At 36.1% G+C, this 26,544-nt stretch overlaps 1 protein-coding gene across 1 annotated transcript in view; it reads left to right on the plus strand.

The window, feature by feature from the left end:
- Nucleotides 1–25,988, plus strand: part of FGF10 (fibroblast growth factor 10) — a 106,465-nt gene extending 80,477 nt beyond the window's left edge. Inside the window, exons 2-3 of the mRNA XM_044657754.1 lie at nt 20,425–20,528; nt 25,791–25,988. Of these exons, the coding sequence (XP_044513689.1) occupies nt 20,425–20,528; nt 25,791–25,988 (302 nt within the window). The remainder of the gene's footprint in view (nt 1–20,424; nt 20,529–25,790) is intronic.
- Nucleotides 25,989–26,544: the final 556 nt, after the last annotated feature.

Here is a 26,544-nt window from a genome sequence, read left to right on the forward strand (position 1 = left end):
TTATTTCCCTAATATTCTGAGTTTTGTTCTTGTATTTATTGCTGATTCATATAGTCATTGATTTTTGTCTGGTCTATTTTAGTGTTCAGTGAGTCTGTTACTTGCCTGGGATTTATCATTTGCTCTTGTAAGTTATTCATTCTTTTTCTAATTCTTTCTTCCAGAACTTTTATTTTTATCATTTGATTAATTTCTCCTAGGTATACATTGTAGAAAAATCTCTCTCTCTCTCTCTCTCTCTCTCTCTCTCTCTCTCTCTCTCTCTCTCTCTCTCTCTCTCTATTTCTCTCTCTCTCTCTTTGACTTTTTGAGGAATTGCTTTAAATAATAGTTATTTGGGGGAGAGATCTCTAGATTTTTAATTTTTTTTATGTTAGTAGTGTTCTCTTTGATTTGCTTATCTCTCCTATTTGGTTCCTGAATTGGGATATAAATGTGAGGGCCAAGGCTCTCCCCTTCACTTTGCCTTTGACTGGGCCAACTTGGCCTCACCCTTCATTTCCTGTGTTTCTAACCTCAGCCACCTATGAATAGGGCTTCTTGGATCTTTGAAGTTAGTCCTAGCTCTTCAGAGCCATCTATGACATCTCAGAACAGATTACTATAGACTTTGGAGCTCCAGGGTCCTGGGGTATCCTGATCTGAACCTGGGTTGTCTGAACAATCTAGGGCTTTCTTGTCTTCCCTAGCCTTTTTCAGAAGACCCTTAAGTTTTCCTTTTTGTCACTTGACTCAGAGCTTTGAAGGCTACATGTGTCTGAAGTTCCTTGAGCTGAGAGGCTAAATTTCTTTTCCTGCACAGGAACTAGGGCTCAGGCCCCTTTTATCTTGTCTTTGGGCTTTTATCTAACTTTTTGTATAGTTCTGAAGTGGGAAAAAGTCACTATAATTTCTCACAAGATTTCTTGATTATTATTTGGTTTGATGAGAATTTTTGTGTTTTCTAAAGTCAGAATGGAACTGTGTGAGCTGCCACTTCCTGTTAAGGAGGCCATCTTAGCTAGAAATCTGACCATCAAACTAAATAGAAAGTATTATACAGAATCAAATCAAATTATTTTGAAAAATTAACACTTTAAGTGTCTTTCATGCGTAGAACATTCTTATAGACATAAGAAAAAATAAAGAGTTTAGAAGAGACAGTTCCATCCCTTGAGGACCTTTTTAGAAAAAGGAGGGGGTTAGGACATTATATAAATACTTTAGAGAGTTTTAATGAGAATTTATTTATTGAATACGCTTTGTGTCATTTTAATGACTACTTGGGGGTCTACTTTTACTTACTTCTTGGTTCTAGATAGTGTTCTAGGACCACTGAAGTTCTTAGATTATTAAGATGCTGCTATTAAATAATATTCTATTATGTGATTCCATGAGATCTAAAGTAATTTCAGTTTAATTATTCTCATAATAGAAATTTCTCCCGGAGAAAGGGAGTAATTTTAAATATTGCTAGTCTTTTTCTTGTCACAGTTCATTGTTGAAATCAAGCACTTAACAAATGTCTAATTTTAAAAATTTTTTAAAGGAAACAGAAGCCGTCAATACATCTAGGCCATCTAACAAATTAGCAATGAAGAAAGAAACATTTTTATTTCATGACATATATACAGAATGATGCTGTCTTGTGGTTTCTGGATTCCTAATTTGACTAATGAATAATAATGACATTGCGATCATGCCTCAGGCCTGCAGACTGTTAGGTCATGACTCTAAATATATGACTGATTTAATTAGAAATCTTTGTAAGAACTAAAATCTTTAACTTGGAAATAAATATCCATGGCTTTATTTGAATGGGAACCAAGAGAGGGCCATATCAAGAGAACTGTTGTTTGTGAGTGAAATTAAGGCTGGAATAACTTTGTTGTCACCTGTTTCTGCTTCCTGGATCTCAAGTCATCCAGTTCCTGTCCCTGACTTTCTGGGAATGGTGATAATAGGAAGCCATTAGCACAAAGGATAGTATTAATGTGGCACAGCCCATTAAGCTGGATCCTGCTACACATGTATTCCCACAGACTGAGAAGATAATTTCTGGAAAATAATTGCTTAATCTAACTCATTATGAAACTATACAGATTGCCTGAATGCACTGTGTTAGCAGCTTTGGGGAATAATTTGGCAAGAGGAAATATTTTCTAGGTGATTCAGTTTTCCTTTATGATGAATCACTATAACTTTCCCAGTTTTAACAGGTTATACTTCTCATACCACAGCAGCTGGCAGAGGCATCATGGTGTAGAGCAATGATGGGCACACTATGGCCACAGGCCAGATGGGGCCCCCTGAAATGTTCTATCCTGCCTTGAGACATTATTCCTAATCTGATGAATATGATGAGGATACAATACAATGAAACTTCAAAAGAGTTGCCTTAGAAACAGACTGACAGATGAGCATTTCCTTTCCTTTGGCCCCTTCTTTAAAAAGTTTGCCCATCACTGGTATAGAGCATCCAGCTAGAATGATCTGGATTCAAGTCTTTACCTTTGAATACACTGCTATATTTCTCAGATTCCAGGCAACTCTCTAAAACTTTAGAGGTTACAGAGAAGTGTTGGCATGCATTAGCAGAAGGGGTTCCTCAACAGGAGCTTCCTATGCCAATGAAATCATAGGTTCTGTATCTTTCTCTCCATTAGGTATTATAAAACTAAATGTCTCATTCAAAGCCAATATGGAGACTTCTGCAAATTGACTTAGTACGTTTTAAGGAGAGGCAAATCTATTCAGAGGCACTTAAAATTAACTCATTCATATTAAATCATACCCCTAAACACCTCATTTTTAAAACTGTTGTCAGCACTTACAGATTTTAGCAAAGACTAAAAATGAAAACAGATACTCGTCCAAATATAACACAAAGCTTTCCAATCCAGCTGAACCTAGAAAATACTGTCAAGCTTTAAGAAACAGTGTCCATAAGACTATTAATGTTTCCAGATCAAAAAAAAAGTTGTGCTGATTTGAATAAACCTTGAATGTGAAATAATCCTCATTTGTTGGCCCATTTCTAATATGCTGGTTTTGTTTTGTTTTGTTTTTTCCAGCTCTGAAACAGAAAACCAAGCCAGTTCAAATAATTTAATTTTCTTCTCCATTTTCTTCAGTTTAAACTTTCAAATTTGGGCTTTCCAGCATCTTCCGTGAAACATTAACTCAAATGCTGATCCCTGAAATGTCCTCAAAATAAAACCAAAAGAAAAAGAATTCTGAAGGAGATAAAAGTTTCAGCTTTTATTTCTGTTAGAATGATGAATTTCGCTAAGATATACCATGATGTTGGATGAGCCAAAACTCCCATCCATAAATGTTCATCCCTTAGGATATAAGACAGATCTACCATTTTACCTGCAGGTGGGGACAGGTTTGGACTTACTGTAGGATCATAGATTCAAAGTTGAAATAGATTTTAGAAGCTATCTAGTACAATTTCTCATTTGACCTGGGCAAAATCACACAGTTATTAAGTAATTTAATAGAAAGGGGATGTGGAATCAGCTTCCCTGATTCCAAATGCAGGGCTTTTCCCACTCTCCAATGTTGCTTCTTCAGTTACCTTATAACCAGTGACACAAATTTTGAAAACTGATTAGGGTTTTGGGCCTCTAGATGGAGCAGTGCCCACCCTGGGTGAGTCATTTAACCCTGTTTGCCTCAGTTTCCTCATCTGTAAAATGAGTTGGAGAAGAAAATGACAAATCACTCTAGTATCTTTGCCAAGTAACCCTAAATGGGGTTACAAAGAATCAGACACAAGTAATCTACTAAGTAACAACAACAACAACAGAGTTTGGGAATGCAATTAGTTGTAAAACAAAGCAAAGCTTACTGGCCCACAGTAAGATTAAATTTATGATCTTTGCATCATTAGTATTTTACTATAATCATTATCCATACAACTTTTCTACATAGAGTCTAATCACAAAAGTCATCTTGTCCAACTCCCTTTATCATATAGATAAGATAAGCCTTTTGAAGTGAAATAACCTTTACAGTATCATGGAGAGAATAATTCAGAGAAATAATGTTTAAACCATATCCTCATGAAAGGGCTTGAAATATCAAATCTCATCAATGCACATTTATACATAAAGAATCGCTACTACTAAACAGTACACCTTCAGTTAAAATGCCTATCCTATTAATGAGCACATACGGGTCATTTGAGAATTCTGTATCTTAAAGATTTCAGGGCAAGTTCCAAGGGTGTCTTTGTTTCCTCCAAATATTTGATGATCTATATGATTAGCTACTACCAGTTGAGGGACAGTGACTGGGTTCTGACCCAGAACTGAAGAACTTGGCTTCCTGTAGTTCTTTTCATTCAATAATTTTTCATGGTTGGCTGGTAGTGGTGGCTATTAATAAAGGATAAAGTAAATAGTTCTATAGGGTAAATAAAAAAACATAAAAATTATTTTGTACTAATTTTTTATTATGATTCTTTCATTCTATCCTGATTCCATTTTCTCCTTTGTTCCTCCTTTCACCCATAAAGTTGAAAATTTCTTTCTAATTTGCCTTGGATATTTATTTCATAGCTATATAGTGTTGGAATGTAAAGGATCCTTTGAAATTCCCTTCACTTGATTCAGTCCCCTCCCTAGATGGCTCTGGAATATCATGTCAGGTTGGCATCAAATGTCCTCTAGCAACATGCCTTCAATTTTTTAGCTATTAAAAGTTTTTCTCTACTTCAGCCAAGGAAAGACTACATCCCTACAAGGTTCATAACTGAAAATAAAGAGATGGCCTCTCTGTTCTATCTCCTCTGTTCCTAGCTTTCTTGTCTTCATTCAAGGGCAAAAACGGAAAGAGAGAAATCATGGTTATCTCTGTATATGCCAGAAAAAAGAATTAATTTTTGGAGAGATTTGGATTCTCCATCTTTCCCTTCTAGATATCCTTATCCTTGTTCTCTATTTAACAAGTATTAGCTTATTATCTCCTTTAAAAAGAATAATAAGTTATATTTCTATAGTGATGTGTTTTGAGAAGTATCTGCCTCACAACAACCCTGTGAAGTAGCTAGTGCTAACATTCCCATTCCCATTTTACTGGTGAAATAACTGAGGCTTTGGGAAAGTAACTTGCCTGGAATCACACAACTGATAAGTTTTAAGGCAAAATTCAATCCCTAGATCTCCTAAACAAACTCTATTTTAAGCTGTTTACAGAAGAACTCTTGTCAACCTTTTAATTCACAAACTTGTTAGTTTTTGTTTTTTTTTAACCCTTGTATTTCGGTGTATTGTCTCATAGGTGGAAGATTGGTAAGGGTGGGCAATGGGGGTCAAGTGACTTGTCCAGGGTCACACAGCTGGGAAGTGGCTGAGGTCGGGTTTGAACCTAGGACCTCCTGTCTCTAGGCCTGACTCTCACTCCACTGAGCTACCCAGCTGCCCCAACTTGTTAGTTTTTGAAGAAGAAACCGTTTCCTTTTTTCCCCTTTGTGGCACCAGAATAGTGCCTGACACATAGAAGGTATTTAATGCTTTTTTAACTGAATTGAATTGAAAACTTGGTTCATCCGCAAATTCTTTGTCGTCATTTTTCCCCTTTACTTCAAAAACATATTGAGCATAACAAACAGCATATCCAAAGCCACAGATTCACTAAAGTTGCAGTTTAAAGAAACATTATATGTATAGAAATGGAAATGAAAAGTGGAAGAGCTTATATTGCAACTCCTGGCACTGCCTTGTAAATGCTGGGGCATTCCTTTTTCTATTGTCTAAGTTTTAACTCTTTATAACATTAGACCATTTGGAGACCTTCTCTCCTCCCCTTCTCTCAACTCCTGACAAAACTGAACTCTATGGGTTTTGTCAATTTATTTCAAGTATGTGGTGGCCAAATTAGTTTGGAAATGGATTTAGTGAGGTAGGTGAGGAAATCATCACAGAAATGATATACCTTAGATCAAAACCCAGTCCTCCTGGCTCCCAATATAATGCTGTATATTATTCCACAGGAAGAAAATTTAAGGGTGGGGAAAGGCCAGCAATTTCTTTCCACTTTAATTTTAAAGCATAGTAGATATGCATATATATATATATACATACACATGTATATATGTGTTAATATGACACTTTAAGGTACTTTCCTTTTAGAATTTTACTTCGGTGGAACTGTAATCTCCTTGAAGTGGAGATTCCTTTCATTGGTTTGGACATTAGCTCATCTCTGTCTTCTGTGTGATTCTGTGTACAATTCTTACCGGTGTTCTCCCATAAAAAAGCTTGAAAGCAAATCTACCTAGTGTATTGGAGGGTCAAGTGGAGTTTTTCTTTGGGCTTCCTAAGGTTTCATGGATGCCAGGTGATATGATATTAATGGAGTGGTAGAAATGGGAGAAAGTCTGTAGAATCCATTTTAGATTATTTGCAAATATTCATATACTTGTTGGTGTTCCTGGGTAAAGAAGGCTGGACTACTGGAGGAGCTAACCTATATCAATACTGATATTCTTACACTTTGTGCAAGAATAGAATATTGGTTGTTTCCTTGCTTGTTCCAGCTCACTGTTTTACCCCCTGCTTCAACAACACTTACTTAGCTCACCCTGAATTGATCTATCACAATCACAGTTTCATTCCAGGAAATCAAGGCAATAATGTATCACTGTACAAGCATTTAAGATAGATTCTCAAAGATATTCTCTCCCTTTTTGCAAACATTCCAAATATCTCAAACCATTGATTCTGTTGTATCAGGCAATGGACTAAGTCCTGGGGACACATAGAAAAGTAAAAACTGTCCCTGGTCTCAAGGAGCTCACATGCTAATGAATGTGAAAATATATAGAAAACTAAGGACCCAGGAGATATATACAGAGTACGTAGAAGATAGGGGAGGGCAGTAACTGTACTGGGAATGGGAAAGGGCTCCTACAGAAGGTAAAATTTGATTTGAGACTTGTAAAAAGGTCAAAAATCGATGGGAAGGAGATACTCTTGATTTTCTTTAACTATATGAAGGAGAGAAAAGCTATGGGGTTTAATGGAGAGAGAGACAACATTTGATTCAGAAAGACTATCTGTCACACAGACTGACTGTGTGAGTCTTAGCAAGTCACTTAAGCTTTCAACATATAACTTACTGATGAGTTGCTAATATGTGGTAGTGGATAGAATTTCCACACTGGGATGAAATCTCCCATTTGGACAGAGTATAAAAAGGAAATTCTTGGAACTATTTAGTAATATTTGGTAGATATTTCATTGCTCTATCTTTAGGGGAAACATCTGCACTGGCTTATTTGAACAATGCCTTGAATTAATTCTACTTCTTCAGGATGACCCTGTTCCTTATCAGTAAGATGGAATGTACTAGTTTAAGCAGAGCAAGCTCCTGCTGTGTGCATATAAGTTGAAGACATTTCAGAGAAGTTCCATAGATTGTAAGCTCTGTGGCAAAGCCAGCATGATTCCCCCAATCTACAGGGGAACCCCTTGGAAAAGAGAACTGTCTTGGCAGTCAGAAGATGTCTTTAACTCCTGACGATTACATTTCAGTCTGTGAGAAAGGGCAAATCATTTCACTCCTGTGCCTTATTAGAAAAATAAGGGGACTAAAATAGATGATCTATATGGTTCTTATTAGCGCCAAAGTCCTGTCGAGTCATGGAAAAAGTTTATTATGTTCCGAGTTTAGTGTTTAGCTGCTTCAGCCATGTCTAGTTGTTTGTGACCCCATCTGGAGTTTTCTTGGCAGAGATGTTGGTGTGGTTTGCCACTTCCTTCTCCAGCTCATTTTGCAGATGGGGAAATTGAGGCAAATAAAGTTAAAAGACTTGTTCAGGTTCATACAGTTAGTAAGTGTCTGAGGCCAGATTTGAACTGAGGAAGATGAGTCTTCCTGACTCCGGGTCCTGTAAGTACCCCACTATAAAAAAGGAAAGAAGATCCTTTTTTCTATTCAATAACTTTAGAAGTTTCTGAATCATTGATGAATGTGGTATTTGACACTTAAGTGAGTGGGCCTAAGGTGAGGAGTTGGTTGATAGTGACTTTCTCCAGTGATACACTGCACTATGCACTGTGACTCATAGCCAGGAAGAGGGGTGGGGAGTGGAGGCAGAACAAGGAAAAAAAAAACGTGCCAAGCATGCTTATCCAAAACCCTTGTTGTAGCAGCTTTCATTTGGGATGTTGATTGGTTTTACTAGTTCATAACTCATTCCTAATGTTGTTTTGCTTTCTCTGTAGATTTTTCCAACAAAAACATAGCTTGCATTGATGTTCCCATAGCTTTGTGCTGCTGGTATTTGGAAGTTGTACATAGACAATAAGTTGGACTCTCCCTTCCTCCTGGCGGGAAATGAGAAGTCATTTAGCCACCAGGGGAATGCCCTTGGACATCTGGGCATGAAACATTTCCCTTTCTATAAGTGAATGCAGGATAACTAATCTGGATGTGACTCAAGGCATGTGGCTAGAAAAAGGGACATGACTTAGAAGCCTGGTAAGGAATTGGGGAACACTCCTTTCCAAGATGTTTTTTAGGGATCACTTTCTACTTTTTCATCAACCTAGCAAAGGCTTTTGGGTGATTTCATGAAAGTATGAATCACAGACCCTTTTCTTGGACTGAAAATATAAGGAGACTATGATTTTAAAACTTATACCTGGAAGTAATATTAGCTGTTATGGAGAAAGGAGGAGTGAATTTTATACCGAAAGCATTAGTATGGTGCTTTACTTTTTACAAAGTCCATTGCAGATATGATATCATCTGACCATCACAACAATCCTGAGAGAGAGATGCTCTTATTGTCCCCATTTTACAGTTAAGCAAATTGAGACAGGCAGATGTTCTCACTTGCCCAAATTCACCTAGGTAAATGGCTGAGCTGGATTTAAACTCATGTCTTCCCGATTCCAGGTCCAGTGCTTTGTGCACTATGGTGCCACCTAGTTACCAAAAGAGAATATGATTAGCAACTACTTAGACTAAAGAGGAGATAAAAAAAAAAAATCAAACCTAGCAGATGTTTGTTTTTAAATGAATATGTACAAGTCCTTCTAATGAAAAGTTTTACCTAAATATCTTTGCATAGTACATCTTAGAAAAAGGACTAATAAAGATATTGTTTGTGGATTCCTTTTGCTTTGACTAAAATTATTTGGTTGCTCATCTACAAAATGAGAGGATCAGAGTGGATGACTTCTGAAGTCCCTTTTACTTCGATATATATGGACTTTTTTATTCTTCTAATTCATATTATTTTGATTATTCTCCTAATTTCACATCATTTCTATTCCACAGTTCAAAAGAGTCAAAAATCAATTATCGCTGAAAAAGAGAAACAATAAAGATACTATTTTAAAGTGGTACGGATAGAATCCTTTTTTAAAAACTGATATAGCATATGATAATAAATATAATAATAATGAGGAATAGCAAAATTATATCATTCTTCATTCTCATTATATAGGCTGTGGAAACACCACATCTCAAAAATAAAAAACAATAATGGATGAGTTAGTATTGCTCTGTAGTAATTATTTTATTGTATTTGTAAGTTAATGTGATTTTGAAAGGAGATATGTATTTCACTTCTCTTCTGAAAGGAATAGAAAGACAATTTGTTCCCTGAGAATCCCTTTGGGTTTCTTAAGTGAATGATGAAAGGTGCTTATGATTCATCACAATGAAGTTTTACACACTCCTAAAAACACCTGATTCTTTTTTCCTCAAGCAAACCTTGCAAATAATGTCAAAATATACATAAATGCATATTAATTATCCACAGATGTTAAACACAATGTCTTCCTGGCTATACTCCCATTTTGGAGTTTTGTGAGACACTTATTCTCTGGGTTTTCCTTTTTCTTCTCTTACTATTTCTTGTTCTGCTTCATTGAATTATCAGTGATATCCTGTGTTCTGATGTGGCTATAACCCTTAGGCTCTGACTAGGGCACTAAAGATAATGGGGAAGAAAAGGTAGCATTTTATAGCACCTCCTATGTGCCAGGCACTTTAAAAACACTTTACCAATATTATCTTATTTTTCTTCATAACAACCCTGGAAGATAGTTATTACTATTGTTATCCTCATTTTGTACTTGAGGAATATAGAGGTTAAATGACTTGCCCAAGGTCACACAGCTAGTAAGTGTCTAGGATTTATTTGAATTCAGCTCTTCCTGACCTCATGTACAGTGCTCTATCTACTACAAGATTCAGGGTCTTCTTGCTTTCTCTCTTTTCTGTCTTTGACTCATTCACCTCCCATGGATTCAATGATGATCTCTGCCAAGATGACACCTAGATCTAAATATCCAAACCTAGTTTCTCTATGGAAAGTTTTCACATGAATAGGCACCTCAAACTCAACATATCCAAAGCAACTTATTGTTTTTCTCCATTTCTGTTGAGGACATCAGTATTCTTCTTTCCCCAATTGAACAAACTTCTTGTCATCCTCAACTCATTCTTCATCATTCCACATAGCCAATGAATTGACCAATCTTGTTGATTCTACCTCCACAAAGTATTTTGAATATGTACCCTTTCCTGTACTTGCACAGCTTCCATTCTGATTTAGGCTTTTAAATTGTACTACTGATGCACACTAGCTGCATGACCTTGGGTGAGTCATTTATCCTCCCTGGGCTACAATTTCCTTATCTGTTAGATAAGGAGTTTAGACTAGATGACCTCTGAGGTCCTTTCTTGTTCTAAATCTATGATCCTTTGTCCACTTACTGCTGTGACTATTTCACCAGCCCTCCTAATTGTTCTCCCCTTCCAGTAATATTCCAATAGCACAAGATTGACCATGAAACTTTTTTGCTCCAAAACCTTCAATGTCTCCCATTTACCTCTAGGATAAAGTCCAAAATCCTCTGTTTGACATTTAAAGTCTCTTACAGTTTTATGCTAACTATCTTCCCATGTTTTTCACACATTACTCTCTCTCATGCATTCTATGGTCTAGCCAAACTTTACTTCTTGCTATTCCTCTTATACAGTATCCTACCTTGTCTCCAACCTTGAAATGTACTCTCTCCTTGTGAAATCCTTTGTCTCTTTCAAAACCTAATTCAAACACTATCTTTTATCAGTTTGCTGATCTCCCCAACTTCTGTGAATATCTATATCCTACCCCCAAAATATGAGGTATGTTTATATGAATTGATGCTATTTCTTAAAATAACATATAAGCTCCTTGAAGGCAGGGACTATTGAATGTTTGCCTTGGTATATCCAGCACCTAGCATGGTGTCTGGTTCAAAATAGACATTTAATAAATGCATGCTCAGTGATTGATATCCTATCTTTCTGATTGGAAGATGCCCCACAACAAAGGTGTTATGATTATGATTTAAAGAGCCTCAAGGGGGCAGCTGGGTAGCTCAGGGGGTTGAGAACCAGGCCTAGAGATGGGAGGTCTTAGGTTCAAATCTAATCTCAGACACTTCCCAGCTGTGTGACCCTGGGCAAGTCACTTAACCCCCATTGCCTACCCTTACCACTCTTCTGCCTTGGAACCAATACACAGCATTGACTCCAAGATGGATGGTAAGGGTTTAATAAGAAAAAAATAAAGAGCCTCAAATTTGTTTCCATGATAGGTATGTGTTGAGGCTATAATTTGGTATGAGACAGTTGTCATTGCTTGTGTTCTATTCTTTTGTATGACTCCTCTCCCTGACACTTGTTCTGCCTAATACCTTTTAAAAAGGATTTTCTTTTTTAACCACAAATAACAGGAAGTCTTTCTGCCCTAGTTTTTCTCTTGACCGTAAATATGCCAGATATCATTTTAAATTTGGCCTAATAGGATTTCTTTAGTTTGTCCTGTTTGTGGTTGTCCCACTTCAAACCAACAGAAAACATTAGCTCATCTGCTGACATAAATTCAGCTGTTTATTTTTCCCAGAAAGGTTACTCATCAGGCAGAAAGAATTACATTAGAATTTAAGCTAATAACATTCTGCATAGAACGTAGGGATTATTTCACTCTTAGTACTTGTATCCTATGCATCTACCAGGCTGCCTCTTACATTGTGAATACTTAACAAATACTTTTGATTGATTGATTTTGGTTGCATAAAATGGCTAGGATTGAAGATTCTACTGTTATTAACTCTGTGATGCATCTTGCTGTTTAATGTTAAGTGAGAGCAGAAGATAGTTAAACATTCTTCTGTTCTTTATTCTTCACTGGAGGCTAGAACTTGGCATCATACCCAGTTGTCTCAAACCTCATATATGAGCCTTCTTGAGTCATTGGATCCTAAAGTCATAGAATAAGAATTGGAGAGGGTTAGAGGATCATTGATTTAGAACTGGAAAGGGTTTTAAAGGTTTTCTAGCCCAGAGGTATCAACACCTGGCTGTAGTCTCTTCCTCACTCTCCAAAGGGGACCAAAACCAGATTAAAATGTAACTGGTAAATACTAGGTAAAATAAATAAAAATACAACAACACACTGATAGCATTATGTTTTAAAGCCCTCAGTACATGCGTTGCAGGGATCCTTATTGTGGATTAGTGGTTCCCCTTTCTATTTAAGGTTGATACCACTCATCTGGTCCAACATTTCAGACACATCGAGGTAAGTAAGTAAGTAAATAATATATAGTAAGTATTGGAGCCAGGATGAACCAAGGGCCCCAGTCTCTAAATCCAGTACACTTGTGTGTGTGTGTGTGTGTGTGTGCGTGTGTGTGTGTGTGTGTGTGTGTTATATTACACTGCTACTGTATTAAATTCTTTAATGCATAAATTACTACAGCGTTCAGCCTTTTTAAGTGGTGTCTGACTCTTTATGACTACATTTGGGGTTTTCTTGGCAAAGAGACTGGAGTGATTTGCCATTTCTTTCTCCAGTTCATTTTATGGATGAGGAAACTGAGGCAAACAGGGTTAAATGACTTGCCTAGAATCACAGAACTAGTGAATGGCTCCCCTTCTATTTGTTTTATCACCTAGATACCTTGAGAATTAAATACTTTTCTGTAAATACTTTTACTTATCTCTTATACGAGTGTTAAGAATTTGATCTGTTTTTTAAAGAATGGATCAATATGAAATTTCATGATGTTTCACTGGGACATTTGATGGAAACTCATACTGCTATAATCGATTGCCTTTTGTTTAATAAATGACTGTAGACACTGCATAGTAGAAATTATGAGAAAATTCTCTGAGGAAAATATACCAGTTGTATACATTATAAAGTCTCTATATGACACATCTCAAATTTTTAGATTAATATTTTTGATCACAGTGAGTTGAAAATGATTTAGATAATAAAAATGACTACATATTTCTCTAGAAATGGTATAATGGGTGTAGCCATAATCATAATGAATAGTTATTGCTTTCTAAAAAATCATAACTATGAAAGAAAGTTGGACTATCCATTGAAAACCATAAAAGGACTATGTTCATTCAGATTATACAGATATAAATGAACTACTAAATGAAATTATAATTGCATTATTAATTTACCTTGCCAGCTATATATACTATTTTACCAAAGTGTGTTAGGATAAGTCAAGAGATCTTTAAAAAGTGGAACTACTACCTACTATAATGAAAATATAAGACTGTGTTTAATTAATTAACAGTTCTGCTTATCATATGCAAAGTAGTTTTTAACTATTTAAATCATTTTCAACTCCTAATCTGAATTATAGATGTCAAAAGTTTGTAGTGTGACCTAGTATCTTCCAACAAAGTATCCTATCAAGTTAGAAGAAGAAATAGAAAATAGAAGTCCATGCAATGAAAAAAAAAATAACCCATATACTTTATGAAGATTCCTTAGGAAACCACTCAAAATATATTTGCTCTTGTTTTAGATATTACTTCTAATAAGCTTGGTGATATATGATTTTCCAGACCACTTAATTTAGAGGCAAATAGCCTTAGTCATATCACTAGGACCAATATCATCATTATGTTTATAACAATGACTCTTAAACAAATTAAATTTTGTACCATGTACTTTGTATAAATGGAACAGGAAAATGGGCAATACATTTTGGAAGTATTATCACAATTTTTTTACTCTTGTAAAGAGGTAAATTTCAGTTATCTGGAAATTTTTATTTCTTTAAAGACCTTATTTCTCAATGCCAGATAAATAATATCACTGAAGAAGTATCTTATAATTTAATAATTGTTTATATTTGTCCAAATATAGTTAGTAAATATTTAAAATTAGGAAAGTACATCCTTGTCACTGATATTCTTAGTTCATTACCTCTTCAATTTCATGGTTATTAATTACTTTAAATTTGGTCTAAGTTCAAGCAAATGTCCCATTTCAGAATAATGCCATGACTAGTGTCCTAGTCCAAAGAAGAGCTCCCCAAAACACTGTGTTCAGTGCTCCCTTATGACCAGGTACAAATTTACAATGAAAAATAAGTGCCTATGTAGAGTCATAGAGCCATACTCTCATTCCAGTATTCTATCCATTATTCCATGCTGGCTTTTTATAGATTATTATAGAATTCTACATATTTTATCTGCTGAATTCATATTTATGAATAAACAATGACTGATTTATCATTTTTGGCAAAACAACTTTTAATGTATTTGTTTCATTATTGAAATCTTCAATTTCTAAAAAAAATGCTCTGAAAACCATACCTTTTAGCTTATTAAATGTGTGAACCACATCAATTTCTACTTAGACTCATACTTTGCATCAATGTAAGAGGCAACTCTATCATGGAATGAGGAGTAGAACAGAAAAAAGTTCTTAGCAATGAGGCAGGAGGTGGTATAATGGATAGAATGCTGGACTTGAAATTTGGAAGATATGAGCTTGAATCTTGCCTCAGATAGCTACAAGATATGTGATACTCTATGCCATAGTTCCCTCATCTTTAAAACAAAGTCATTGGATTCATTTGTCTCTAAAATCTCTTCCAGCTTTAAACTTGGAATCCTTTGATCTAGAAAGTGGGTAACTTTTCAATTCCCAATGAGTCAGCCTTTCACTATGTGGCTTCAGCTTTTCTATAAAATATCACATTCTGAATTTCCAGAACAAAAAACTCAGTTATATACCAGTATTAAAAAATATCAGCGAAAGTTAAACATCACTGATATGGGGGATTATTTCTGTTATTATACCCCTTCAATAGCTAGTGAAGTACCGATGATCAGTAGAATATGAGAATTGAATTGTGTAAGTGTTTAGAGGTCCCCTTTCTCATCTTGTTTCCTTGAAAGGGGGTTATAATCTGATGATAAGAATGTGACTCTGACCTATCACCTAAAATACTACACAGAAAGCTGATGTAAACATTATGTAAAATCACTTTCTCTAAAGTAGTGATTCCCAAAGTGGGCACCACTGCCCCCTGGTGGGTGCTGCAATGATCCAGGAGGAGCAGTGATGGCCACAGATGCATTTGGAGGTGGTGAATAACTGTAAGGGGGCAGTGATAGTGTGTGACAGGGGCGCTAAGTAATATTTTTTCTGGAAAGGGGACGGTAGGCCAAAAATTTGGGAACAACTGCTCTAAAGCTCTGACCAAATTTAACTTTGCTGATTTTCATTCAGGTTGCAAAGAAGTATACATTTGCCCCAAACTTTGTAATAGGATAAATATTTCAATTCAATGCCACAAGCACTTATTGTCTACTATGTAGCAGGCATTGAACTAGGAGTTAATGATACAAAGATAAAGTAAAATAGTCCCCACTATCAAGGAACTTCTATTTTATTGCAAATAGAATAAACTTGCTGAACACAAAAATTTAAAATTTAATCAGCACAGGCTTCCTGTAGAAAATAACACTTGGACTTTGAAGGAAATTAAGAATTTTGTGTGTCAGAGACAAGAAAAGACTGTATTCAGGAATATGGAAATACATGGAGGTGAGAGATGTAATGTTGTATACGTTGTTGTTCAATCATTTGCAGCCATCTCCTACTTTTCATGATCCTAGCTAAAGTGGTTTGCCATTTCCTTCTCTAGCCTATTTTGCAGATAAAGAAATGGAGGCAAACAGGATTAAGTGACTTTTGCAGGGTCACACAGCTAATAAGGACCTGAGGTCAAGTTTGAACTCACAAGGATGTCTTCCTGACTCCAGGCCCTATTCTCTGTGAATGTTGTGTATGTAGAGTGACAAGCAGGCCAGTGCAACTAGAACAAAGTTAATGGGAGGAAAATGCAATAAATACATGTTGATACTCTGGAGCCAGGTTGTGAATGGCTTTAAAAGTTTGAGAAGCTCATATTTTATCTTAGAGGTAGAAGAGGCCACTAGAACTTCTTGAGCAGAGGGAATAAGGTGGTCACACTATTACTTTCAAAACATCCGTTTATCAGATATAAAGTGGAATGAAGAGGGATTTGAGGCAGAGAGATCAGAGAGGAGGCTGTTCCAATAATCCAGGCAAAATGAGAGAAAGGTTTCATCTAGGATACCTGTAGTGTAAGTGGAGAGAAGGGAACAAGTGTGAAATGTATTGTAGAGATAAAAATCATTAAGACTTGACGATTATGATATGTAAGATGTTGAAGGGGGAAGGGTCAAGGATGACTCCCAGTTTGTGAACCTGGGGGACTAGGAGAATGGCACTGATCTCAGTATATTTCTGTTAAGGCAAGTTAGGAAGTAAAGAGGGGATTTGATTGTAAACATAAGGTCTGTTTTGGATGTGTGAAGCTTGTCATACCTTTAGAAGACCATTTCAAGATATCAAATAGGTAATGGGTAGGGTGGGACTGAACTTCAATAGAGAGGATTGAGCTGAAGATATAATTGCATATAGGCAAATACATGCATAATCACACATGTGTTGCTATATTATCAGCATGTGTGTGTATATATAGTTATACATATGCTCACATGTATAGTGTGTATACAAGAGAATACATGGGGATTATCTACTAGGTTGAACCCATAAGAACTGATGAGCTTACCAAGAGGACATAGAAAGAGAAGAGGAACCAGTTCATAAAACAACTACCATATACATTTGTCCTATTTAAAAAATCATGAAGACATGCCATGTATGAAAATCCAAATATGTAAAAACAGAAAAGCGAGAGGATAACAATTCACCTTACAAAAAAACTCCTTTGCTTTCTAAAAAAGATTCTCTAAAGAGAACCTATAAATAACAAGTGCCCTGAGACAACTTTCAGGAATATAGCTGTTGAAGTACAGTACATTTGGGCATATACCTAATGTTTGTGCATTCACGACTTACTTAGAATACATTTGAGTTTTAGAATTATGGAACTCTAGGTGGATGAGATGCCAAGACAGGCCTTCTTATCATTCTATTTTTACAAATTCTATCAAACTCTTAGTTAACATGGCAAATAATTACTTTCAAACTTCTAGTCAGTATCAAAATCTCAGTATAGTTAGCATGTTTAGGCATCATTTTGCATCCAAGTACTTTAGGATCTGACTGAAGGAAGATGGAGGTTGGGTGGCAACATTTACTGGCCTCCTCTCTTCTCGGGTTACATTTGACTTAGGAAACATAGGAGAACTATAATCAGTAATCATTATATCTTGTATCACCTGATTGGGAAAGAGGTGTCCATGACGCCATTGGTCTTTGACTTTCTAAAGACCTCTCATTTGGAGGTGGTGACAGTGTCCCTCAGAGACACTAGAGGGAGAAAGCACAAACCAGGATAAGGCTTCCATAAGAAAGGGGAGGGGAAGGTAAGGAGAGTTCATTATGATGTAACAGTTAGGGAAGAAAGTATTTCCAGATTGGTGCCGTCATTGCCTTTTGATTTTCACATTTTGAAACAAAAAGCCTTGTTGAAGTGCCTTAGCTATACTCTGAGTTACCAGACCCTCAGATGGTACAAATCTGTATGTGTCTTTCACTATCAGAGTTGACAAGAATGACAAAAATCAACACAAATATTGATTGATTTGCCTTGGCTCTCCAATTGCTTCCAATGTCGAGATTCCATGGCTATGGTTCTGTAATTTCAAGACCTAATTTTTAATTCCAATATCTAAAGCAAGTCTGATTTCATTAGTTTCCCATTTCATTAGTTTTCCATCAATTGATGTAGATCACAACCCCTGCGCATTTTCTGGGGCTACAAAATACATGGTACCTTGTCGATCCTATGATATCTTCTCTAAATGTAGCTAGGCCAATGCCCAAAGCTTTTCCAGCCTAATAAAACTGGCCATAGGTTGGGTTTCTTTTTCTGTATAGTTTTCAGGAACCTAGCATTAACTGCACAGTGCAGTGAGGCATTTCAATAGGTGTCCAGTGGAGAAACAATCCAACACTGAGAGTTTGAAATGTAAATGAAATTTATTTATTTGTATTCCCATTTAATGGGCAACTGGTGTTACAGTGGATAGAATGCTAGAGTTGGGGGTAAAGAATACCCAAGTTCAAAATCCTACCTCATACACTTATTAGCTATGTGATCCTGAGAAAGAATCTTAACCTATGTGTCTCAATTTCACTATTATAAAAATGAGGATAATAATAACACTAGCAATCTGGGGTTGTTGTAAGGATCGAATAGATTAACCTGTCAAATACTTTGTAAATCTTTAAAATGTGCCGTGTGAATGCTACTTGTTATTGTTGGTGGATTTTTATTTTTGTTATTATTTCTATGCCTGTGATGTGATTGATTCCTCAAGTGTTAAGACTAGTCAACCAAGTCCAAGTTTTCTGTTTTCCCAACAGAATAAATGTGGGGCAATGAGAAGTGCTTCTAGTTCCTTGAGAAAGTAAATCTCTCTGTGCCCATCAGCCTCATGTACACTTTTGTAGCATAGGATTACTTATGTCCTCCTACAATCTATGTAACCGGCTACTCAGTGGCTACAAGTGGCAGCTGAAAAAAAGGGAGGAAACTTCTCTATCAAATGTCACAAAAGCAATTGATTATTACTCTTCTAGGCTGGAAGGACCAAATTCATGTTGTTTATAGGTGGTGTCATATTTCATTTAAGAACCACAGTCCAGTTGTATCAATTTTTTTAAAGGAGTGCTTTATTTTATAATCACCTTCAGGCTACTCTGAACTAAGGTTGTGGGATTCTTTATATGATCCATTTTGCATTCTCTCAGAAGGTTCCTACCCCCAAATGCTCAGTTACAATTTTGAGAAAAGATCCCAAAGCTCATTTAAGGGATTATTTGAAAATGTTCTGCCTCTAGAACTGGAAATTTAAACTGCAAAGTGAAGAGATAGACTTTAGCTATCTTTCTTAATGGTTATAAAACTAAATATTGGGCTCCCCAAAGTACATTAGCCTAAAAAATAAGTAGCTGGAGATGATAAAGGACACATTTCCAAAGACAGTTGTATTCAAATCTCCAATTAATTTCACAGATTTCAAATAATAATAATCTACTATAAAACTACTTTCTATTTTCCCCCTTCTGATTATATCAGTCCTATGCTTGTTAAATATAGATAACAAACTATACCATGAAGTCTCCATCACCCAAAGTTTCTTTTCTCAGAGGAAAATGACTCTCCCTGCTTCACCCATACAATATGGTCTTTTTGGTACTGAAAAGACAAAACTAATATAGATGTAGAGGATAGTCTTTCTATATCCCAGAATGTCAACACCCTTGCCAAAAATGAATTTATCAGCTAAATATAGCCAGGAGATTTAGTTTATCTAAAATTTCCTACAAGGAAGAAATAGTTTACCACTGTTTTTGCAGATTGAGGTAAGTCTGACATATTATTGACATATGTTACAGATTTAATTTAATGGTGTAGTTCAGATTTGTGTTCTGATAAAATTGACTGAAATCTCAGCTAAGATGAGTAGAGTTGTTTTAATATTTATGGAGTTGAAAATGCAGAGTTAGCAAAGGAAGCATTTTAATTAAAACAATGTTTCCCCATCAGTGCTCTTAGGAGAATAGAGAGGAATGCTACTAGAACTTGCTGGTCATTTGTGTTTTTACTTGATTTTTTTCTACATCTCCAAGGACTTTATAATCTAAGTTGTCAGCAGCAGCAAACACTCTCTCTCTCTCTCTCTCTCTCTCTCTCTCTCTCTCTCTCTCTCTCTCTCTCTCTCTCTCTCTCATATCTTTCTCTGTCTCTCTGTCTCCATCCTCTCTCTCTCCCTGCCTCTGTCTCTTGTCTGTCCCTCTCTCCCTCCTTCCTTCTCTTTCTCTCTCCCTTCCTCTCTCTCTCCCTCCCTCTCTGTCTGTCTCTGTCTGTCTCTGTCTCACTGTCTCTGTCTCTCTCTTTCTCTGTGTGTGTCTCTCTCTGTCTCTCTTTGTCTCTCCCTCTCTGTCTCTCTGACTCTGTGTCTGTCTCTCTCCCTTTCTCTTCCATCTTAGATAATTTTTAAAAATGCAGTTTCAGTCTCTTTAGTATTTCTTCTTTTTTGATGGAGCAATGGAAACTCCTGAGTAATGCCCTTTCTCATTTCTTTTTTTTTCTGAAATTTTAGGCATCCTAGAGATAACTTCAGTGGAAATAGGAGTTGTTGCAGTCAAAGCCATTAACAGCAACTATTATCTAGCCATGAACAAGAAAGGAAAACTCTATGGTTCAGTAAGTATGCTTTTTGTTTTCAAAACGAACTTTAGTAAATTATTACCTATTTATTTCAGGATTTAATTCCCCAAACCCCTTAGACAATGAATATGTCTGTCATTATTAGACTGCTTGAAAATAGAGGGGAGATGAGCAACAATTTACCCAAACTTCAAGTGCTGGCCAACCAGCTCTTCTGATGGAACAACCATCCTTTTGTTTATCTGTTTGCAAGCCAAAGGTCATCACTAAAAGCCCTGGCATGCTAACTGGTGAGAACTGTCACAGAAGCTTCTGAGCAGGTTGGCATTAGAGCTACACTCAAGATGGAAGAGAAGTTTTACAAACCAAGCCATTTTAATAGATTTAAAACACAGACTGCATGCAGAGTATCATGGCTAACAATGAAATCTAGCCTTGGATTTCTTGTGTCCTCTAAATGTCCCATAAATCCTTCTTCACTTTTAGCTAGAGGGTAAGGGGAAGATTAGTACATTCATTATTTGATATCATTTTGATTCTAAGCAAATATGTCATTTGTTGTCTTGGACCCTCAGAAACATTAAGGAGGGAGTTAGGTGGCTCAGTGGATTGAGAGCCAGACCTAGAGATGAGAGATCCTGGGTTCAAATGTGACCTTATACACATATTTCCGTGACTCTGGGCAAGTCACTTAACCCCCAGTGCCTAGCCATTAAGACAGAAGGTAAGGTTTTTTGTTGTTGTTTTTTGTTTTTTTAGGAAAAAAAAAGAAACAATTATTAGTTCCTGTCTGTGAATGATCATAGGCTGAATTTTTACTTTTATGTATAGATTTTCTACCTTGTAGTAATGACCCTAAATTAGCCTTATTTAAATTGCAGAATGAGGATTTATCAGAGGGTGAGTATGAACAAGAATGGTAAACTTCCTACTTACAAAGTATCCTCTAGTAATGTCTTTGGAATATGCAAGTGGATATATATATACACATACACACACACACTTAAATATGGTGGTGGAAGGAGGGACTCTGGGAAATGAATCCTGAACACTTCATAAATATTACTCTTCATTTGTTTTTGAGATGTATCTGTCTCTTTATGACTTCATTTGGGTTTACATGGCACAGTCATAGAGTATTTTCCTTCTTCAGTTCATTTTACAGTTGAAGAAACTAAGAAAAACAGGGTTAAGTGACTTACTTGCCCAGACTCCCATAGCTAGTAAGTATGTGAGACCAGATTCGAACTCTGAAAGATGAGTCTTCCTGACTTCAGCCTCAGCTCTCTATTCACTGTACCACTTAGCTGTAATTTTTGTGGTTCATTTGTTTTAATCATGTCCATGTATTAGTTGCCCCATTTAGGGTATTTTCCCCCAAAATATAGTGGAGTGGTTTGTCGTTTCCATTAAATATATATTACAGGTTTAGATTGAGTTTGAGTTTAGAACTTGCAGAACATAAGAATTGCTGTTTTGAAAGAAAGCTTCATTCAATCTGTTCAGACTGAGGATGAATACCTATAATTGGTTTGATATAGGATAATTGTGTCATCTATTGGATTAATTATTCTCAAGAAATAGGAGTAAATAATGTGAAGTCAGATATTCTTCAGATCTCTGTATATTTAGATGGAAGAAAGATTTTACTGCTGAGAATAATCCTTTCTTCCCTTCCCAGCTCTCCACACCATCCCACAATAAATTGAGATCAACTAATCAGTTAATATTGAGTTGTGATTTCAAGTTAAACTGTTATATAAGCTTAGACCAATGATGGCGAACCTTTTAGAGACCGAGTGCCCAAATTGCAACCCTTATGTTGCATCTAAACCCAACCTCCATCCCTTATTCCAGATAGGGAAAGGAGAAAGTGCTCCCATTAGGCTGCTGGTCAGATCATGTGAGAAATATCCTTAGGTGCAGGTAGAGAGGGAGAAAGGATCAGTCCCCTCCAGCATGCTTTGCCACATGTGCCATAGGTTGGCCAACACAGGTCTAGACTATTAAGTACAAAAGCACAACTCTTTATTAGATAATTTAAAAGGGAAATTGAAATAACTTTGTTTAAATAAAAATTCAGGAGTAAAATAGTATAGAAGAGTACACCTCATTATCACCTTATCTAACATTAAACCTCTATTTATATTCTTTAGCCTCTTTTCTTACTCTTATCTCTGTTTATTTTTTCCTGTCACTTATTCACATTCATCTTTGCCAGTTAGTCTACTTGGTGCTATCTCTATTTAGATTACCTAGCCCCATCATTATCTATTGCCAGTGTTTTGCCCTAATGCTGTCCACTCCCAGCAAATTATCCTCATCTGAATAGTCATGAGGCAACAGAAGGAGTGCTGGATTTGAAATCACAGGTCCTGAGTTAAAATCTTACCTCTTACACTTACTACCTTTATGATTCAGAGAAAGCTAATTATAAGCTCTGTACTTCAGTTTTCTCATGCCTAAAATGAAGAACTTAGACTAGATGACTCCAAAGCTCTTTCAACTCAGTATCTATGATCCTATGAACTCTAATTTGGCTGGTTTATATCCCCTTCCCTCCAAACAGATGAAAATACAACCATCCCCCAACTCAAAATATTTCAAATTGCCATGAATTGAATCAAAAGAGTCATCCTTTTGTGGAAAGGGTTTATGTTCTCTTTGGTGTTAAGTGGACTTTAAAAAATAAATTAAAAGAATAAATAGACACAACACCAACAGAACAAATGGGAAAACTAAAAAAAACAAACATATGAAGCTCTCTATTTTGTATAATTTTATCATTAAACTTGGCTCTAGATATATTATTTATATAATTCTTGCTACTGTGAAGCCAGGCCTGTGGATGGCTTAAATTTTAGAATACTGAGCTGCAAAAGGAGAAAGCCAATTGGGTATCTTCATTGTTTTGCATGAATATATGGTAAGTCCCTGAGAGTAATGTGCCCCTGGCTATTTATGGAGGGGCAATTGATCTTGCTCAGAAAATGAAAAGTCAAAGCTTCTGCAATAATTAGTCATGAGATGGTATCCATGAGTGGTCACTGTATTTGGAAAATAGAGGGAGAGATCCAGCCTCAAAACAAAACAAACAACCTCTACCCTACTCCCCCATCACCACCATCTCTCTCACACACACATACACACACATACACTCCTATCAAACAACAACCAAGTATATGGATAGGCTTGAGTGAAAGAGTAAGGGATATTTAGTCTTAAGGAGAAATGAAGACTTAAGGACCATAGCAGCTGCCTTCAAATATTTTAAGGGTAGAAGAAGAGCTAAATTTATTTTGCTCAATCCAGAAGGCAGAGTTGGGAATAGCAGAAATTTGAGAAAGGCAAATTTTTGCTTAATATAAGGAAAAACTTGGGTTCCTTCAGATGATAGTGGATTCTTCCAATTACCTTCAAGCCAAAGCTGGGTGACCATTAGTGATATATAATGTTAAGCAGAATCCTATTTAGGTAGCTATTATGGGAGAAGAATTGTCACAGCATTGTGGCATGTCTGATAGTTCCATAGAGAACACAATAAACAATACATTTTAAACCTGCCATATATGAAAATTAGTTAATGCAGGTTGGAGGTAGAAGAGGAAGATATCGAAGAATAAGCAGAATTCCTAGTTTCCCACCTAGCCTAGGTAGCTTGAAGCTTTCTATATTCCCTGTGGGGTTCTTAAGTGAGGTCCTCTGATCCATGGATAAATTTCAGGGGGTCCATGAATTTATTTTTAAAAATATGCATTTTATTTTTGAAAATATTTTAAAAGCGTATTTTATTTTAAACTTTTAAAAATATTACTCTGTGAATGTCTATGACTTCGCTAGATTATCAAGAGTATACAAAACAAGTTAAGAATGTTCTGGGTTAAAAGGTCAGCCTTTTAGTGCCTGGACTCTTAATACATTTAAATAAGCTCCCTGTGTGTAAGCAACAAGATGGTGCAGTAGTATAGTGAATAGAGTGCCAGATTTTCAGTCAGAAAGACCTGAGTTCAAATGCACTTACAAGGTCACATAAGCTTTATCATCATGTTTTCTAATTTGTGTAATGAAGATAATAACTAGGAAATACTTCACTGAGTCATTATGAGAATTAAATGAGATAACATATAAAACATTATTATTATTTCATCACCATTAATCTAATTCCATTTTTGTCCATTCATAAAATCTAAATCTAAAAAGTTCACTGCTTATGTGGTTAAATGTTAGAGACTTATGTACCCAAGACAGAGGCTACACTCCTTGTATAGTAAAAGTGGGTTTTTTGAGGATGGGGTAGAATTAAACATATTTTTAGGCACCAGGAAAGGAACCAATAGAAAGAGATGAAACTAAGAGAGGTAAGAGGGATATCTATCGAGGCAATATGCCAGAGAAGAAATGCAGAAATGGGAGGAGTAAATTTACTTGAGTTGGCTTTGACGAGGAAAAGGGTAACCTCTTCATCAGAGACTGAGATGAAGATCACAGTGACAGATGATGTTAGAAGCATGTGAGATGAGGAGAAAGGGAGAAGAGGGAGATCATGTTAAATATTCCTCTTCAGGGGGAGAGTGAAGGTGGAGCATGAGGTGAAATAATCATCTGTGAGGGTAGGGGGAGTTGGGTACCTTAGAGAAATTGGGCATTAAAGGGTTAAAATAGACTTTCAATGGTCAGTGGTGTATAAAATTGATTAGGAAGAATAGAAAGATTTATATTCAAATGATGAAATTCAATACATAAAATATCATAACACTCTTTAGGTCCCCTCCTTTAAGTTCTCATCAGGATTCTTTCTCTGCTTACTTTCTATACACCTATATTTCCAAAATTTACTGTGACCTTGCAAATGAAATTTAAACATTTCTCCAAACCACCTTTTTTCACAATCAGCTCGCTTTCTGTCTGGAACACACAGCTTACACTGTGAGAGAAGGATGAAAAGGGCATTCTTTTTTTTTTTGAACCACTACAAAAAAAGCTAATGGCAATTCTTCTGGTCAATCTAGACACTGAAAGCACTTGGCATTCCAATCACACTAACTAAAATGGGAAGCCCCAATTCGTGATTATATGAACATGTGAAAATGGGTCTTAAACTTTCAAGCGTGGAAGTTGCTTTTTTATAAGGTTTACTCTAAATTTTTGGTTACTATTTCTTGTGAGGACAACTGGCATTGAAATAGCAACAATAAAAAGCCTCCAAGGCAGATCTCTCTTGACAGATCATATTGATTTCATGATGAATGAGAAATTCAAATGCTAAATAAAGATTACATTTTGGTTTTTCTTCTGCAGAGAGAATTCAACAATGATTGCAAACTGAAGGAAAGGATAGAAGAAAATGGATACAACACATATGCATCCTTTAACTGGCAGCACAATGGGAGACAGATGTATGTGGCATTGAATGGGAAAGGAGCTCCAAGGAGAGGCCAGAAAACACGAAGGAAAAACACCTCTGCTCATTTTCTTCCCATGGTAGTACATTCATAGATGAAGCATTGCTTGATACAAGTGGAATCAAAAGCTCTCTTGTTGAGAATATCTGGTAATCCTCGAGAAGAATAGTCTTGAAAAGCAAAGACATTGCAGACCTCTGCTTGTTTGAGAGAGAGGAAGTCTTTGAAGGTTTTGTACTCATTGCTGGCAAAAGAAGTCATTTTAATTAGTTCTGTGTCATATCTTATAATCAAGATACAGACTGGATCAAGGGGGATGGGTGCTCTTCCCAGAGTGAACAACATGGCTGTTTTTTGTTTTGTTTTGTTTTGTTTTTTATCTCTGTGATAGAACTCTGAGGACGTGAGACAATCAGATGAATGATCTTCGGGGAAAGTTATTTATGGAATACTAACTCATATCAAAGACTTTCAATGCTCATTCAAGCCTGATGATCCAATGAGCAGTTAGACACGCAAGCATTTACTGGAAGCACTTGGGTCATAATGCACAACCAAAGGAGTTTTTGGTGTGGCAACGTGGAAGAATGGATAGGATTAAGAAATATAAACACATTAGTTCAAAACTGTTCTAACAAAACGAATAGTAT

This window comes from Gracilinanus agilis, chromosome 1, assembly GCF_016433145.1.
Source record: "Gracilinanus agilis isolate LMUSP501 chromosome 1, AgileGrace, whole genome shotgun sequence".
In the NCBI taxonomy this organism is placed as follows: Eukaryota; Metazoa; Chordata; class Mammalia; order Didelphimorphia; family Didelphidae; genus Gracilinanus; species Gracilinanus agilis.